The sequence below is a fragment of the Nothobranchius furzeri genome, chromosome 2 (genome assembly GCF_043380555.1).
Source record: "Nothobranchius furzeri strain GRZ-AD chromosome 2, NfurGRZ-RIMD1, whole genome shotgun sequence".
Taxonomy (NCBI): domain Eukaryota; kingdom Metazoa; phylum Chordata; class Actinopteri; order Cyprinodontiformes; family Nothobranchiidae; genus Nothobranchius; species Nothobranchius furzeri.
In genome coordinates, this window is record NC_091742.1 from 64,733,427 (window position 1) to 64,745,675 (window position 12,249).

Sequence of the window (12,249 nt, forward strand, 5' to 3'; positions counted from 1 at the left end):
GTGGTAATATGAAAGTGAAATATAATTTCTGCTACTGCATAATAAAATGATTTGTGTTACACATACACTTCCATAGTACCAGAAGTAAATCCAGGAATAAGGTTGTGTGTTCTGATTATGAGCTTGCTGATAACCTGGTCTAATCCACTTTCCCTGAACTGTTTATGAACTTTTTGAACTAATCAGTGTTTATATAAGTCAGAGATGAAAAAATTCAGTGAATTAATATCATTGATTGCTTTATTTTCAGCTAGCTAGAAGATAATGGATAGTCTGTGGGGGCGACGGTGGGACAGGAGTTAAGTGCTCACCCCGTAATTGGAAGGTTGCAGGTTCGAGCCCAGCTCAGTCTGTCGCTGTCGTCGTGTCCTTGGGCAAGACACTTAACCCACCTTGCCTGCTGGTGGTGGTTGGAGGGACCGGTGGTGCCTGTGCTCGGCAGCCTCGCCACTGTCAGTGCGCCCCAGGGCAGCTGTGGCTACATTGTAGCTCATCCCCACCAGTGTGTGAATGTGTGTGTGAATGGGTGAATGACTTATTGTGTTGTAAAGCGCCTTTGAGGGGTTCCAGGATTCTAAAAGGCGCTATATCAAATGCAGGCCATTTGCCATTTATATAGTTATGTTTGTGTGCCCACCTGCATTAGGAAAGCAACATAAACCTGACTACGGCAGGCCATTTGGTTCAAACATGGTTTCTGTGGTGGCTTGAGGTTGGATCATATTTACCCTGTTAACAAACCACTCTACACTGTCAAAAGAAAATGTAGATTTTACAATAAAAAGCTAGCAGCTGGGGTTGCTGGAATGGTAATGTAAAAATGCGGGCAAAATTTTTCTTTTACGTAACAAGGTATTTTTATTGTTCTTTTCATGGTCCAAATGGTACTGAAGCCAGTATTTTACTGTAGGAGAAAATGTTTTTACTTGAAAAATTAAACATTATTTATCGTAAAATGAACATGAAAAAATTCTATAAAATAAATTTTGTGTCTCTAAAAGCAACATTTTTTCCCCATTAAATACAAAATTTAAAGGGTTGTCCTTACTGTTCAATTCATGGAATGAAATAACCTTTTCACTGCCTTTAAGGTCATAACCAGTTATAATAGTTTGCTGCTTAATTGCTTTTAACATCTATTAACTGCACTTGTGTGACAAATTGAAGCAGTCAAAAGCACTGAGTCATTTATGACATCAGTATTGAACAGCAGTACAGCCTTCACCTCTTCTTCTTCTTTGAGAAAAGTAGCTTATTAGACGCCTGAAAGGCATATTGCTGCCACCTCCACTAAAAACACGGACCTTCCCGTTATAACCGGTCGTACATCCCCACAGCACGCAAGAAGTCCAACCGCAACTTCACCCGCCGGCTGTCCTGTGCCTCCAAAAATGTCCTGAGGCTGAACACAGTCACCCCACATCCCCAATAACCTAAAAAGGGTGCACCGGTCTCTCTCACATACCGTCAGCAGTACAGCAGGACATGGGACACCATTTCTGGTTCCCCACAAGCATACCACCAATCCGGGTGACTGCCCACCAGGAACTGACCACACCCTAGACCAGTGATTCCAAACCAGGAGTACGCTTACCCCTAGTGGTCCATTACAGCGTATTACAGGGAGTACTTGGAAAAATGTATATTTCCCAGTGTCGTGGTCTGCGTTCTGCATCTCCCTCATGTGTCTCCTTGTGTTCTCAATCCCCCTCTAGGATCCCCTTATGTGTCTCCTTGTGTTCCTTGTGTCTCCTTTTCTGCATCCCTCCTCATGTGTCTCCTTGTCTGTAGCCCTCTCCAGGTTCTCCCTCCAGGTGTACCCTCAGGTTCTGTGTCCCTTTGGTCCCCAGCCACCTCCTGTTCTCCCTCCAGGTGTCTCCTCAGGTCCTGCGCTCCTTGTGATCTCCAGCCCCTTCCAGGTTTCCCTCATGTTTCCCCCTGGCCACTTTATAATTAGTTATCCCACCCAAGTTAGTCTAGTCTCCCCATAGATCCCCTCTCTTTGGTCCCTGTCTCTTTAGTTCCCCAAGCAGAAGATTTACCCCAAAATTCCACTATCCCCGCTCCGCCCCCGCTTTCCGCTGCCGCTTGCTTCCGAACTCAAATTATACTATACCCGCTCTACAACGGCTCTGCTCCGGTGCGGAGACCTGAGGTGCGCAAACAGGCATTCGCGGGATTTTCGAGATCTTGCGATACAGTCCGAGCAATAAATGCGGAAGTTAGATCCAAACACCCATTGTGTGGGAGAAGCATCGAAATGAACTGTTTAATCTGCCCATCATTTGTGTTGAGAGATCAGCAGTGTTTGGATCAAAAAAAGGGTGACTACTTTGAAAGTAGAAACTGTATTTATGGCTTATTTTTGTGCATTTAAAGTTCAACCGCCATTGATAGTTGTTAAAAGTTGTTAAACCTGTGCATATGAAACAAAAAAACGCTTTTTGTTATTGATTTATTGTGAAATAACGGAAGTTGTGCTTGCTCCCTTTCCTGTTGGGCGGTTGTGATTTCTGTCCATTGACTGCGGAGGTGCTCCGGCGTCCGGCAAAAATAGAATCGATCCTATTTTTGCCAGATGGTGGAACGGAGGGCGGCGCACTGCGCCGCACAGCCGCAGTAGTGGAACAGCTCTGATTGACTACAACGGGACCGTTTTTGCTGCGGAGTTCGTGTCGGAGTGGAGCGGAGCAGAGATAGTGGAATTTTGGGGTTAGTGTTTTGTCTGGTGTCTAGTTTTCAGGTTTATTAATTATCTTATCTTTAGTTCTCTGTATAGTTATATTTTCCAGTCATTCTTTTCCTGTAACAATGTGTTCCTGTTTAGTTAATTAATCTCTCCTGATCCCTTCAGCTCACACTCCCCACACACCTGCTACCTGTTTCCCTGATTGCTCCCCTCTGTGTATATAACCCTGCCTGTGTCTCTCAGGCCTAGTCCACACGTAGCCGGGGTTTTTTAAAAACGAATATCCGCCCCTCCAAAAACTTGCATCCACACCACCGCGTTTTAATAAAAAACTCTGTCCACACGTACCCGGATAAATACGTTGTTAAGGACATGACAGACCTGTAGGCGGCAGTACTTCCCCCGTTCTTAACCTCGTCCTTCGTCTGTGGTCTTCCGCAAGGAGCAGTAATTCCGCTTGCAAAAACAAACAAGCAAAAAGCGCTTGGACAATTGATGGGTCGGGTAGTGACAGAGCACAACTCTGAGGGCGTCCATGATGCAGGCGAGTGTAAACACACGTGATGTCAGCATTTTTTGTCGCGGAAAGTGATGTTGCGGATCTTAAAACTCCGGTTTTGTCCGTCCACACGCAGACACCCAAAACAGAGAAAACACAGATCTTCACATTGGCCGGAGTTTTTAAAAAGATCCGTTTTCGTGTGAAAAACTCCGTTTTCATGTGGATGAACCCCGGCTACGTGTGGACAGGGCCTCAGTGTTGGTGGTTAATTGTTTGTGTTGGCATTGTTTTGTTCCCCCCTTCTTCTAGATCTCTAGGTCTCCAGGCTTTTTGGCTCCATGCCCCACTAGGTTTTCTTTGGCTCTGCCCTACTAGGATTTTTTTTGGCTTTCGTGCCTCTCTAGGTTTTCTTTTGGACTCACCATCTTAATAAAGATGTTTAATTTTATGTCCTCTCCTGCCTCGTGTCATTCTGGGTATCTGCGCTTTGGGTCCTACTCCTCCAACCCTCAGCGTGACACCCAGATGATGACAGAACTTGCCTTGGTAAAAAACAACATTGTGTTATGCTTAACAAATACTCAAATAAAGTAATGCATGGTAATATATGGTTGATATCATATTATCTGTTATCTATTTAGGCCAACCACAATTGTGCATTAATTTTGTCCAACTGTGTTAGCCCCGGTGCATACCCTAAATGCAGATGGCTGCATTAAGGGTATGCAGCGGGGCCGTTTGTTCTACTTCTGTGCCGGCGCTTCAGGTGGAGGTGGGTGAAATGCCACTTGAGTATCGTCAGGTTAAGTTGGGTTTGTGTTACCTGTTGAGGACAAAGGGCAATTGGGTTTCTGCTGTGGCGTTGGATTTACTGATGTAGCACTGGGAGTTTGATGGCGGGAGGAGGCGAGGAGGCTTTCTTGAGAGGCTTAGAGGACAAGCGGAGAGGTTAGGCCTCCTGGACTGGCCTGTGGTTTCACCCTTGTTCTGGCTGGATGTTCCACCATGGTTGTTACTGGACCCAGAGGTGAATCTGTCTTTCTTGGGTAGAGGCGGAGGGAGTGGTCTGGCTGAGAAGTTTGAGGGTTATTTTGGGACAGGATGGACCTCGTATTTGCTGCTGTTTTTACATGGCTCCGGGGACTCTCAGTTATGTTGTTAAGTGCCTTAATTGCCCAAGGCACTTTACAACATAATCCATCATTCACCCATTCACACACACATTCACACGCTGGTGGGGATTAGCTAATTATCAGTATGAATCAATATCATTTTTTTATCGATATACTATCATTCTATATCATCCAGCCCTATCATATCGGGGAAGATAAAAAACAGGGACCCTTCAAAGTGTAAAGCTGCCCTTATTACGAGATTGCCTCAGGATCTTCTTATCTGAGTAGTAATGCAGTCAAATAATGATGGCCCTCGGACATTGCTATGTGGCTTGGGAATATGCTTGATCAATAACAATAAGGGACTTAAAACTGTCTTTTCTGAGGACGGCCACAAGAAAATTAGCTGCAAAATCTATATTGTTAATCTCTGTGCCTTCTGCAATGCCAACTATTCTGATGTTCTGTCTGCAGCTTCTAGTTTCCAAATTAGTACACTATTCGTGCAACAAATTTTAGTCCACTAATAAAGATGTGTACAACTTTCCAAGTGTTGTCAGCCTGTCAGAAGCATCACTCAGGTACTACTCCATCTACTTCTGTGTTTTTGAGACTCTGCTAGCATGGTAAACAGCCAGCAGGGTTATGTTAAATACACAGCATTTTCCCTCATTCAACAGCAAAAAAAGGTACTGAAATATAAATTTACCTACTGACAAAAGCATACTTGCTTGCCCTCTTTGTCAAAATAAATCCATGATTAACATCCAAGCACGAACACACAGAAGACACAACTAAAGTTCAGAGTTAAAATGGCTAAGCATCTAACTAACGTGAGGCTGAGGCCTTCCCAGGCTGGAGCAAGCCACTAGCTCTGACACTTTGAAGCATTTAATTACACCTAAACGGAAAAGTTATCATCCCCACTCCCCCCCACCCCCCGGTCTTACCCAGAATAAATTACTTATCTTTGATTATCCCAAACAACAAACAAACCACCAGCTGACTGGTTTAAATCTCTGGACTCCTCAATTACTAAATTCCTTTGGCAGGATAAACCTCCACAAATTAGCTTAAAAACGCTTCAGAAGATCAAAGACAGAGGAGGACTGGATTTACCCAACTTTTATCATTATTTCTTAGCCAACAGGCTGCAATATATACTAAGATGGTTGCAAGATAACCCACTAGGTGAGTCTTGGTTAGACATAGAACAGACACTTTGCAATACGATAGAGCTTTCAGACTTACCATTTATTAGCTCAAGCATAAGAAAACATGAAGGCTTCAAAAGTATTAGAATCAGCACCTCTCTGATAGCATGGTGGGAGTATCTAAAAATGACAGTTTTCACTAGTACCATGCAGATGCACACCTATCTGGAATAATCCTGATATTTTGCAAAATAACAAAATGATGAACCTTCCGGACTGGAAAAATAAAGGGATCCTATACCTGGAACACATATATGAAGGATTGGACTTCATCCCATTTAATCAAATAATCTCCCAATTTGGAATGGATAAGGATAGCTTTTTAGAATATCACCAAATTAAATCTGTAGTCAAACAAAAGTTTAAGCTCAATAAAATAGAATTACAAACACCACCAAGGGTATTAGACTTCTATAATCTCAAACCCCCCAAACTAATGTCTAAAGTATATAAGACACTGTCCAAAATAGACAATAGAATTGCAATCCCTATTGAAAAATGGAGGTGGATCTATCAGTCAGCTTTGACCAGAACTTCTGGTCCCAAACTTGTTTAAAAACTTTTAAAATTATCAGACACCCCAGTTTACAATTATTTCAGTGCAAAATTTCACACAAGAGTACACTATACAGGTCATCGGATGTTCAAGATGGGTTTTGTGTCATCTGACACCTGTACACACTGCACAAACAACATTCCTGACAATTATATTCACACATTGTGGTCCTGTCCACCTGTCCAGGAATTTTGGGGTAGAGTTTGTGAAGATCTGCCAAAGTGTCTGAAATGTCATATCCCAACTTCCCCCTCGCTCTGTTTACTGGGAAACTTGGATGATGTCCCGATTGAAACATCTTTGGTTCACGTGATTCTGACTGCCATATGCATCGCTAAGAAAACTATCCTCTTGAATTGGAAAAATAGAGAAACTCTCTGCATTAACCAGTATAGAAATCTTTTGTTAGATCATATTACACCTCATTTAGCCTCTGCTTCCACTTCAAATGAATCTCTATGGGCTCCTTTGATCGGTTCCATCACATAGCGATGATGGGGGACCATTGATATTGTCCTGCGGGATGATGTGGGTGAGGGGGTGGAGGGTCTGAGTTAGGAGTATCCGGATGTTCCCTGGAGGTGGGTTCACTGGGGGTGTCTGGGACTGGGGGGCTGTTGCCCCACTATAGAGGTGCTTGGGTTGCCTCGGGGGGTGGACTACTGGCGGTTGTGAGTGGGGCCCCTTGGAGGTCTTGGCCTGGCGGCTGCATTGCCCCTGGGCGGGTCTGGGTGGAGGCCAGGGGGTTCGGGGTGTGGGGGTTTGCCGGCCCCGTGTGGGGATCTGGGCGAGGCCTTAAGCATGTATGCTGCCAGGAAGAAGGCAGGAACATGCAGCAGTGCCTGGTGCGGGTTCAGGGGCCTCGGGTAAACCTTGGCTCCTCTGCTGTCCCATCACAGGGGAGGGGGAGGTCCAGGAGGGGGAAGACCCAACCTTACCTGGATGTCCTATATCTTATATATTATGGAAGTTGTGCAAATGCAGGGATGGGCGTAGATATTCTGCTGGGGTGGGGCTGGGTTGGTGCCCTCGGACTCCGTGAGGCTCTGTAATGCTGCTGCTTTGGGCCCTGGCAGGATGGGCTGGGGTCTCCATGCCCTGGGTGGCATTTTGACAACAGAGGTGCCTGTTGGGGCCAGTGGGGGAGCTGGCTCCCTGGAGGGCTAAGCCCAACCAGCCATTCCTCCCCATCCCCGCATATTTTTCTCCTCCTGCTCCCTCACATCATCACACAAACATACACATAGGACCTTGGGGGGTGGACAAGTCAGGGAGTGCGGGTATGGACCCCATTTCCGCATTCCTGTGGCAACCTGCCCCCCAATTTTGTTTGCACCTTAACCCTTTGATGCATAATGGTCACTACAGTGAACAGGTACTCAAAATTGTTATTTATTTATTTTTGCTGTTAAGCACAGCTGTTGAAGACTTTATTGCATTTGAGCCCCTCCATTTCGACTTCAGTAAGTCAAGCCAACATATTTCATGTTCAGAATGCACGCTGTCCACTGAGGTGGACATGTAATAAACTATGTGTAAATTAAATGTTACAAAAAATATGTAAATATGACATTTGTTTCATTCACACCTAAAGATGAATGAAAAAATTGTTTAAAAAATCATGGTTGAAGATTTCATAATTCATGCATCAAAGGGTTAAACACTTCCACCAACGACATTCCACACAAACATACACTTAGGGCCTTGAGAGTGAGCACATCCAATGGCATTTGGCAGGGGGATTTCTCAGCCTCATCCCAAGTGCCGGTGCCCACTTCCAATTTTAAACTGCACTTAGACACAGAGGGCTGTGGGTGCAAGTGGGGTGGTGCGGTGGCATCAGCTGGCATAGGCCAGACAATGCCCGCACTGCCCGCTCACCACAGCCATGGAATACACCTCATCACCACACACTAACACTATATTGGACCAGGCGGAGGGAGACTAGGGGTCTTAGCACACCTCTGTTGTTGCTTGGCTTCCTGGGGCTGGAGGCTAGGAGGGAGATCTGGCCATCTGGTTGGGATTTGGGGTGGTGGGTTGCTGTGCTCAGCGTTGGGCAGGGGAGCCTGCTCATCACCACCCCAGCAGAAAGGGTCAAACTTTGGTAACCGGTAATGGTTGTACCCCATGTGCAGCAGTACCGGGACCAGAGTGAATAGGGTGTGTATGGGGAGCATGAGTGGGTGTCCAGCGTGCATTTTTGTAATTCTTTGGTTGTATGTGTATGTGTGAGCATGAGGGAGGGAGTGTATGACTGTGTTTGTGTATGACTGTATATGTCAGGTGGGGCCTTTGACTCCTCCCTTCTCCTGGGACTTCTTTTGATGATAAAGATATAAATGGTAAATGGCCTGTATTATAGTGCCTTCTAGAGTCATGGAACCACTCAAGGCACTTTACAACATAATCAGTCATTCACCCATCCACACACACATTCACACACTGGTGGGGATGAGCTACGATGTAGCCACAGCTGCCCATTATATAGATCTTCATCTCCCGTCCCCCTGTCACACCTGGCGTGGAGTGCGATGCCTTGGTCTGCCTGAATGTTCGTGGCTCTCGGGTCAGGGGGTTTAAGATTTTTGGCGTCTGCCTGCTCAATCCTGGTGGCTGTCTGGTGGGGTCTGTGTCCCTGGGCTCTGCTGGGTCCCCGGCAGGGGTGGTCGCCCCTGGGTCCCGAGTCGCTGGGTACTGGGCTCGGCCGGCTAGGGGGTGGTAGGTTGCGGGTGGGCCTGTGGGCTTGCCGCTGATATCTCCCGGGACTCTGCCTGCTGCTGGTTGTGGCCCCCTAGGGCGATCCTCTGTGCCTCTCGAGGGGGGTGGGGGCCTTTCTGGTTGCAATCTCCTTGGGGTTCCTGTGTTCTAGGGCAGCGCCTGGATCTCTGGGACTTGGAGCTCCCTCCATCTCCTATAAATCTTTGGGGGCAGATCTGTGGTCCCTCACACTCTCTATTGGACGCTTTTATAGAGAAACCTTACATAAACAAGCACGTGTACACACACAGGTGCTCACATGGTGCTCTCATAAGTATGGGCTTGGGCATGTTCAACACATGTCTCAAGGCTGTTGTTGCAACTAAATGCACTCTGATTTATTATCATGCGATTGTTCAGTTAAACAATGCTGATTGTATATTTCTTCAAGTTGACGCAGTGATAGCTTGCTCCTGTTGTATTGTTGTGTGTGTCCCATTTTTTTCTCTTCTTTCTCTTTCTGCAGGTCTAGAAGCAGACTCTTGTTCATTATTGTTTATTTTTGTGGAACCCTACATCTCATTTTGATTTTAGTTTTTTTTTTTCTGATGCAGAACTCGAGCCCTACTCCTGCTCCTGAACCCAAGTCCACCATGATTGATGAGTGGGCCATATCAGTAAAGCCCAGCGCCGACCCGACAATCATCAAGAAACACATAGAGAAGATGGTGGAGGTGAGTGACACCCCTCACCATCACCCTCTCTTAGGATTAATTGAGACAGTGGAACAATAAGGATGGATCATTATCTCCTCTTGTCCTCTACACTTTTGTCTTTGCTAGAAACAGTTAGTTATCTCACACTAAAGCTGGGAAGATAAAATATGTAATTCGCTTTCTTATTTGGTGAATCTCTGCTGATTTAAAATAAATATGTACAGTTTGATTGGTTGATTAATAGTGTCACATTATGCAGTTTGATCAGGACAACCTGTACAGCAAAACATTTCAGGTGTTTCAGCTGTAATGCAAACCTGATGACTTTTTACTCCAACCTAAATTAGTTATCGGTTTAATATAGCAACAGATAAAAGAAAAGTTTATAAGGTACAAATAAAAAAAAAACAATGATCTTTAAACAAATCCTAACATGCATTTTAAATGATTTTATTTTAATTTTAGCTTTAAAGTGTAAGTAACCTCCAAAATAACTTTTTTTCTACTTTACTGTATAATTGGGTCTTTACAAAGGCAATCTTTCTGTTTCTGTGCAGTTTTTGACTTGTTTGTGTAAACTTGATTAAATCTGGAATCTAGGTCTAAAAACGTCTTATTGCTGCCCCCTGTGGCAGAACAGCGGCTACTGCATTTTAAACTTGTGATTGACTGGGGCTGGTACAAATTCACATAGTCGGTACAGTCTCCTCCCACTCCCCCTCCCTCTCAGGATGGAAATTCCCCACACTTGGCCATGCCACTCTGTGCCTCCTGGCAATGCCCACTTTCATAGCATTTTTCAAATCTTGACTAGGGGTGGAGTTACATTTTCTGATGTTGTGCAGTCCCTCTTTAAGGAATCAAAGAAACAATGTATATCTGCACAAATACAGGTGGCAGAGTGTAGCGGTCACACTTTATAGCATGACGACTGCAAATTAATTACGACCAATAAGGTGTGATAATTCCATATAAATATGAAATATCAACCTGATTGATCTTGGAAGTTTAATCAGAAGATTATAGTTACTTTTACTTGTTCAGGGCCCAGTCCAAAGTGGATGTGGCTCTTAGGGAGCTGTCTGGCTGTGTCAGCTTGCAGCGTGCAAACAGGTTTTTGACTGTATGTCAAAAGAGATGTCTCAAGGATGCTTGTTCCGAATTGGCCGGTTTGGAACTCCGTTAGAAACTGAATTACTCGGGAAGTAATTATTGTTTTATTAAACTACTTTGTTATGATTTCTGGCCAAGTTTGGCCCATCATTATTTGACAAGTTTCTGAGTATTTACCGACATCCCTCAGAAAGCCACGTCCTCCTCAGATACAAAAATGTTTTTATCACTGTGAATGAGAATGGCTTAAAACACTTATGTGAGGAGAACCTTAACCTTAATTTGTATCTTATGAAGATGTGAATGAGTGTAGATACTGATTAACTTGTTAAATCCAACACATACTGATCTTAAGATCTGCAGTGGATCATTGTAAGCGCAATATTCATTTCAACTTCATTGATTTAAGCACAGATTATTCAAACATTTCATTTAAACACCTTGTTCATTCAACCATATGATGATTAATTAACGTATAAGTTGTACAGCCTTGTAGGATTCGTGTGGATTCACTTTTATTCAGAGTGAGGAATCTAGTGGTTTGGGGCAGAGAGAAGGGCTTTTGCAGGAGACCATGACAGTTTATTCATGTCTGCGTTGAAGAACAATGAGTGAGCAAAAGGTTGATGTGCGTCTGGATCCTCCAGATGGTGTAACCTTAACTTTGCAGCTCTGGCGTGTATGAAAGGTTATGCTGTGTCAATTCAATGGTGAAAATTGACCCTTTTGATTAATAACACAGAGTGAGGGTGGAACACGCAGCGTTAATTAATCAGCAAGTCAAGAGCAAAATTTCACATGGAACAAAAATCACCATAAAAACATGCTGATGAGCTGCTGAACCATCTGCAGCCGACTTCACCACCATAAGCTCACCTGTTGAGTTGATGTCTGTGCTATTTCAGTTTATTTTAGCATTTGAGACATGTAAAAGTGTCCCATTTTGGTGAAGTACCAGCTAGGTTTCTGCTGCTTGTTCACATTTTCCAGTGATGTGAAACAGGTTTTTACTTCCTAGCTTAAAGGTTTTCAGATCAGCAAATAAGTGATAATACCAGACAAAGATAACCTGTGCAAATACAAAATGCAGTTGAGAATTTAATTCATTAAGGAAACAAAAATGGTTCTATGTGAAAAAGTAATTTACACCTAAACTTAAAAACATATTTTGTAATTTGCAGTCTGTTTTCAAGAACTTTGACACGGACGGTGATGGTCATATCTCTAGGGATGAATTTGAAGCAATCAGGAACAACTTCCCTTACCTCAGCAAGTTTGGGGAACTGGACAAGAACCGGTGAGCGTCTATAAATGACTTTATTTGATCTGTTTTCTTGTTGTTTTGTGAGCCAGGCTGAGTTGGAAGTCTCTTATCTCCCTGTCTTCTTCCACAGAGATGGGAAGATCAGCAGAGATGAGATGATTGACTACTTTCTGAAAGCCAGCTCTCTACTGAACTGCAAGATGGGTTTCGTCCACACGTTCACAGAGACGACCTACGTGAAACCCACTTTCTGCGAGCACTGCGCTGGTTTTGTAAGGAATCTCTGAGATATTCTCTGCAAAGACACTTTTGATTTTGACCTGCTGTGATTTTCTATGTCCCTCACTTTCTAGAACTCATTTTACTGTTGTAAATGGAGG

The 12,249-nt window shown here is 44.2% G+C and overlaps 1 protein-coding gene across 9 annotated transcripts in view; it reads left to right on the forward strand.

Moving 5' to 3' along the window:
* Positions 1–12,249, forward strand: part of LOC107384786 (RAS guanyl-releasing protein 2) — a 145,702-nt gene that overhangs the window by 110,185 nt on the left and 23,268 nt on the right. For all 9 annotated transcript variants that reach the window (XR_011517328.1, XM_070547439.1, XM_070547436.1 and 6 more), the window contains 3 exons: positions 9,391–9,510; positions 11,787–11,902; positions 12,000–12,141. Coding sequence is in view for 8 of the 9 variants with exons in the window: in XM_070547439.1 (XP_070403540.1) it covers positions 9,391–9,510; positions 11,787–11,902; positions 12,000–12,141 (378 nt within the window). In the remaining variant the exon portion in view is untranslated. The remainder of the gene's footprint in view (positions 1–9,390; positions 9,511–11,786; positions 11,903–11,999; positions 12,142–12,249) is intronic.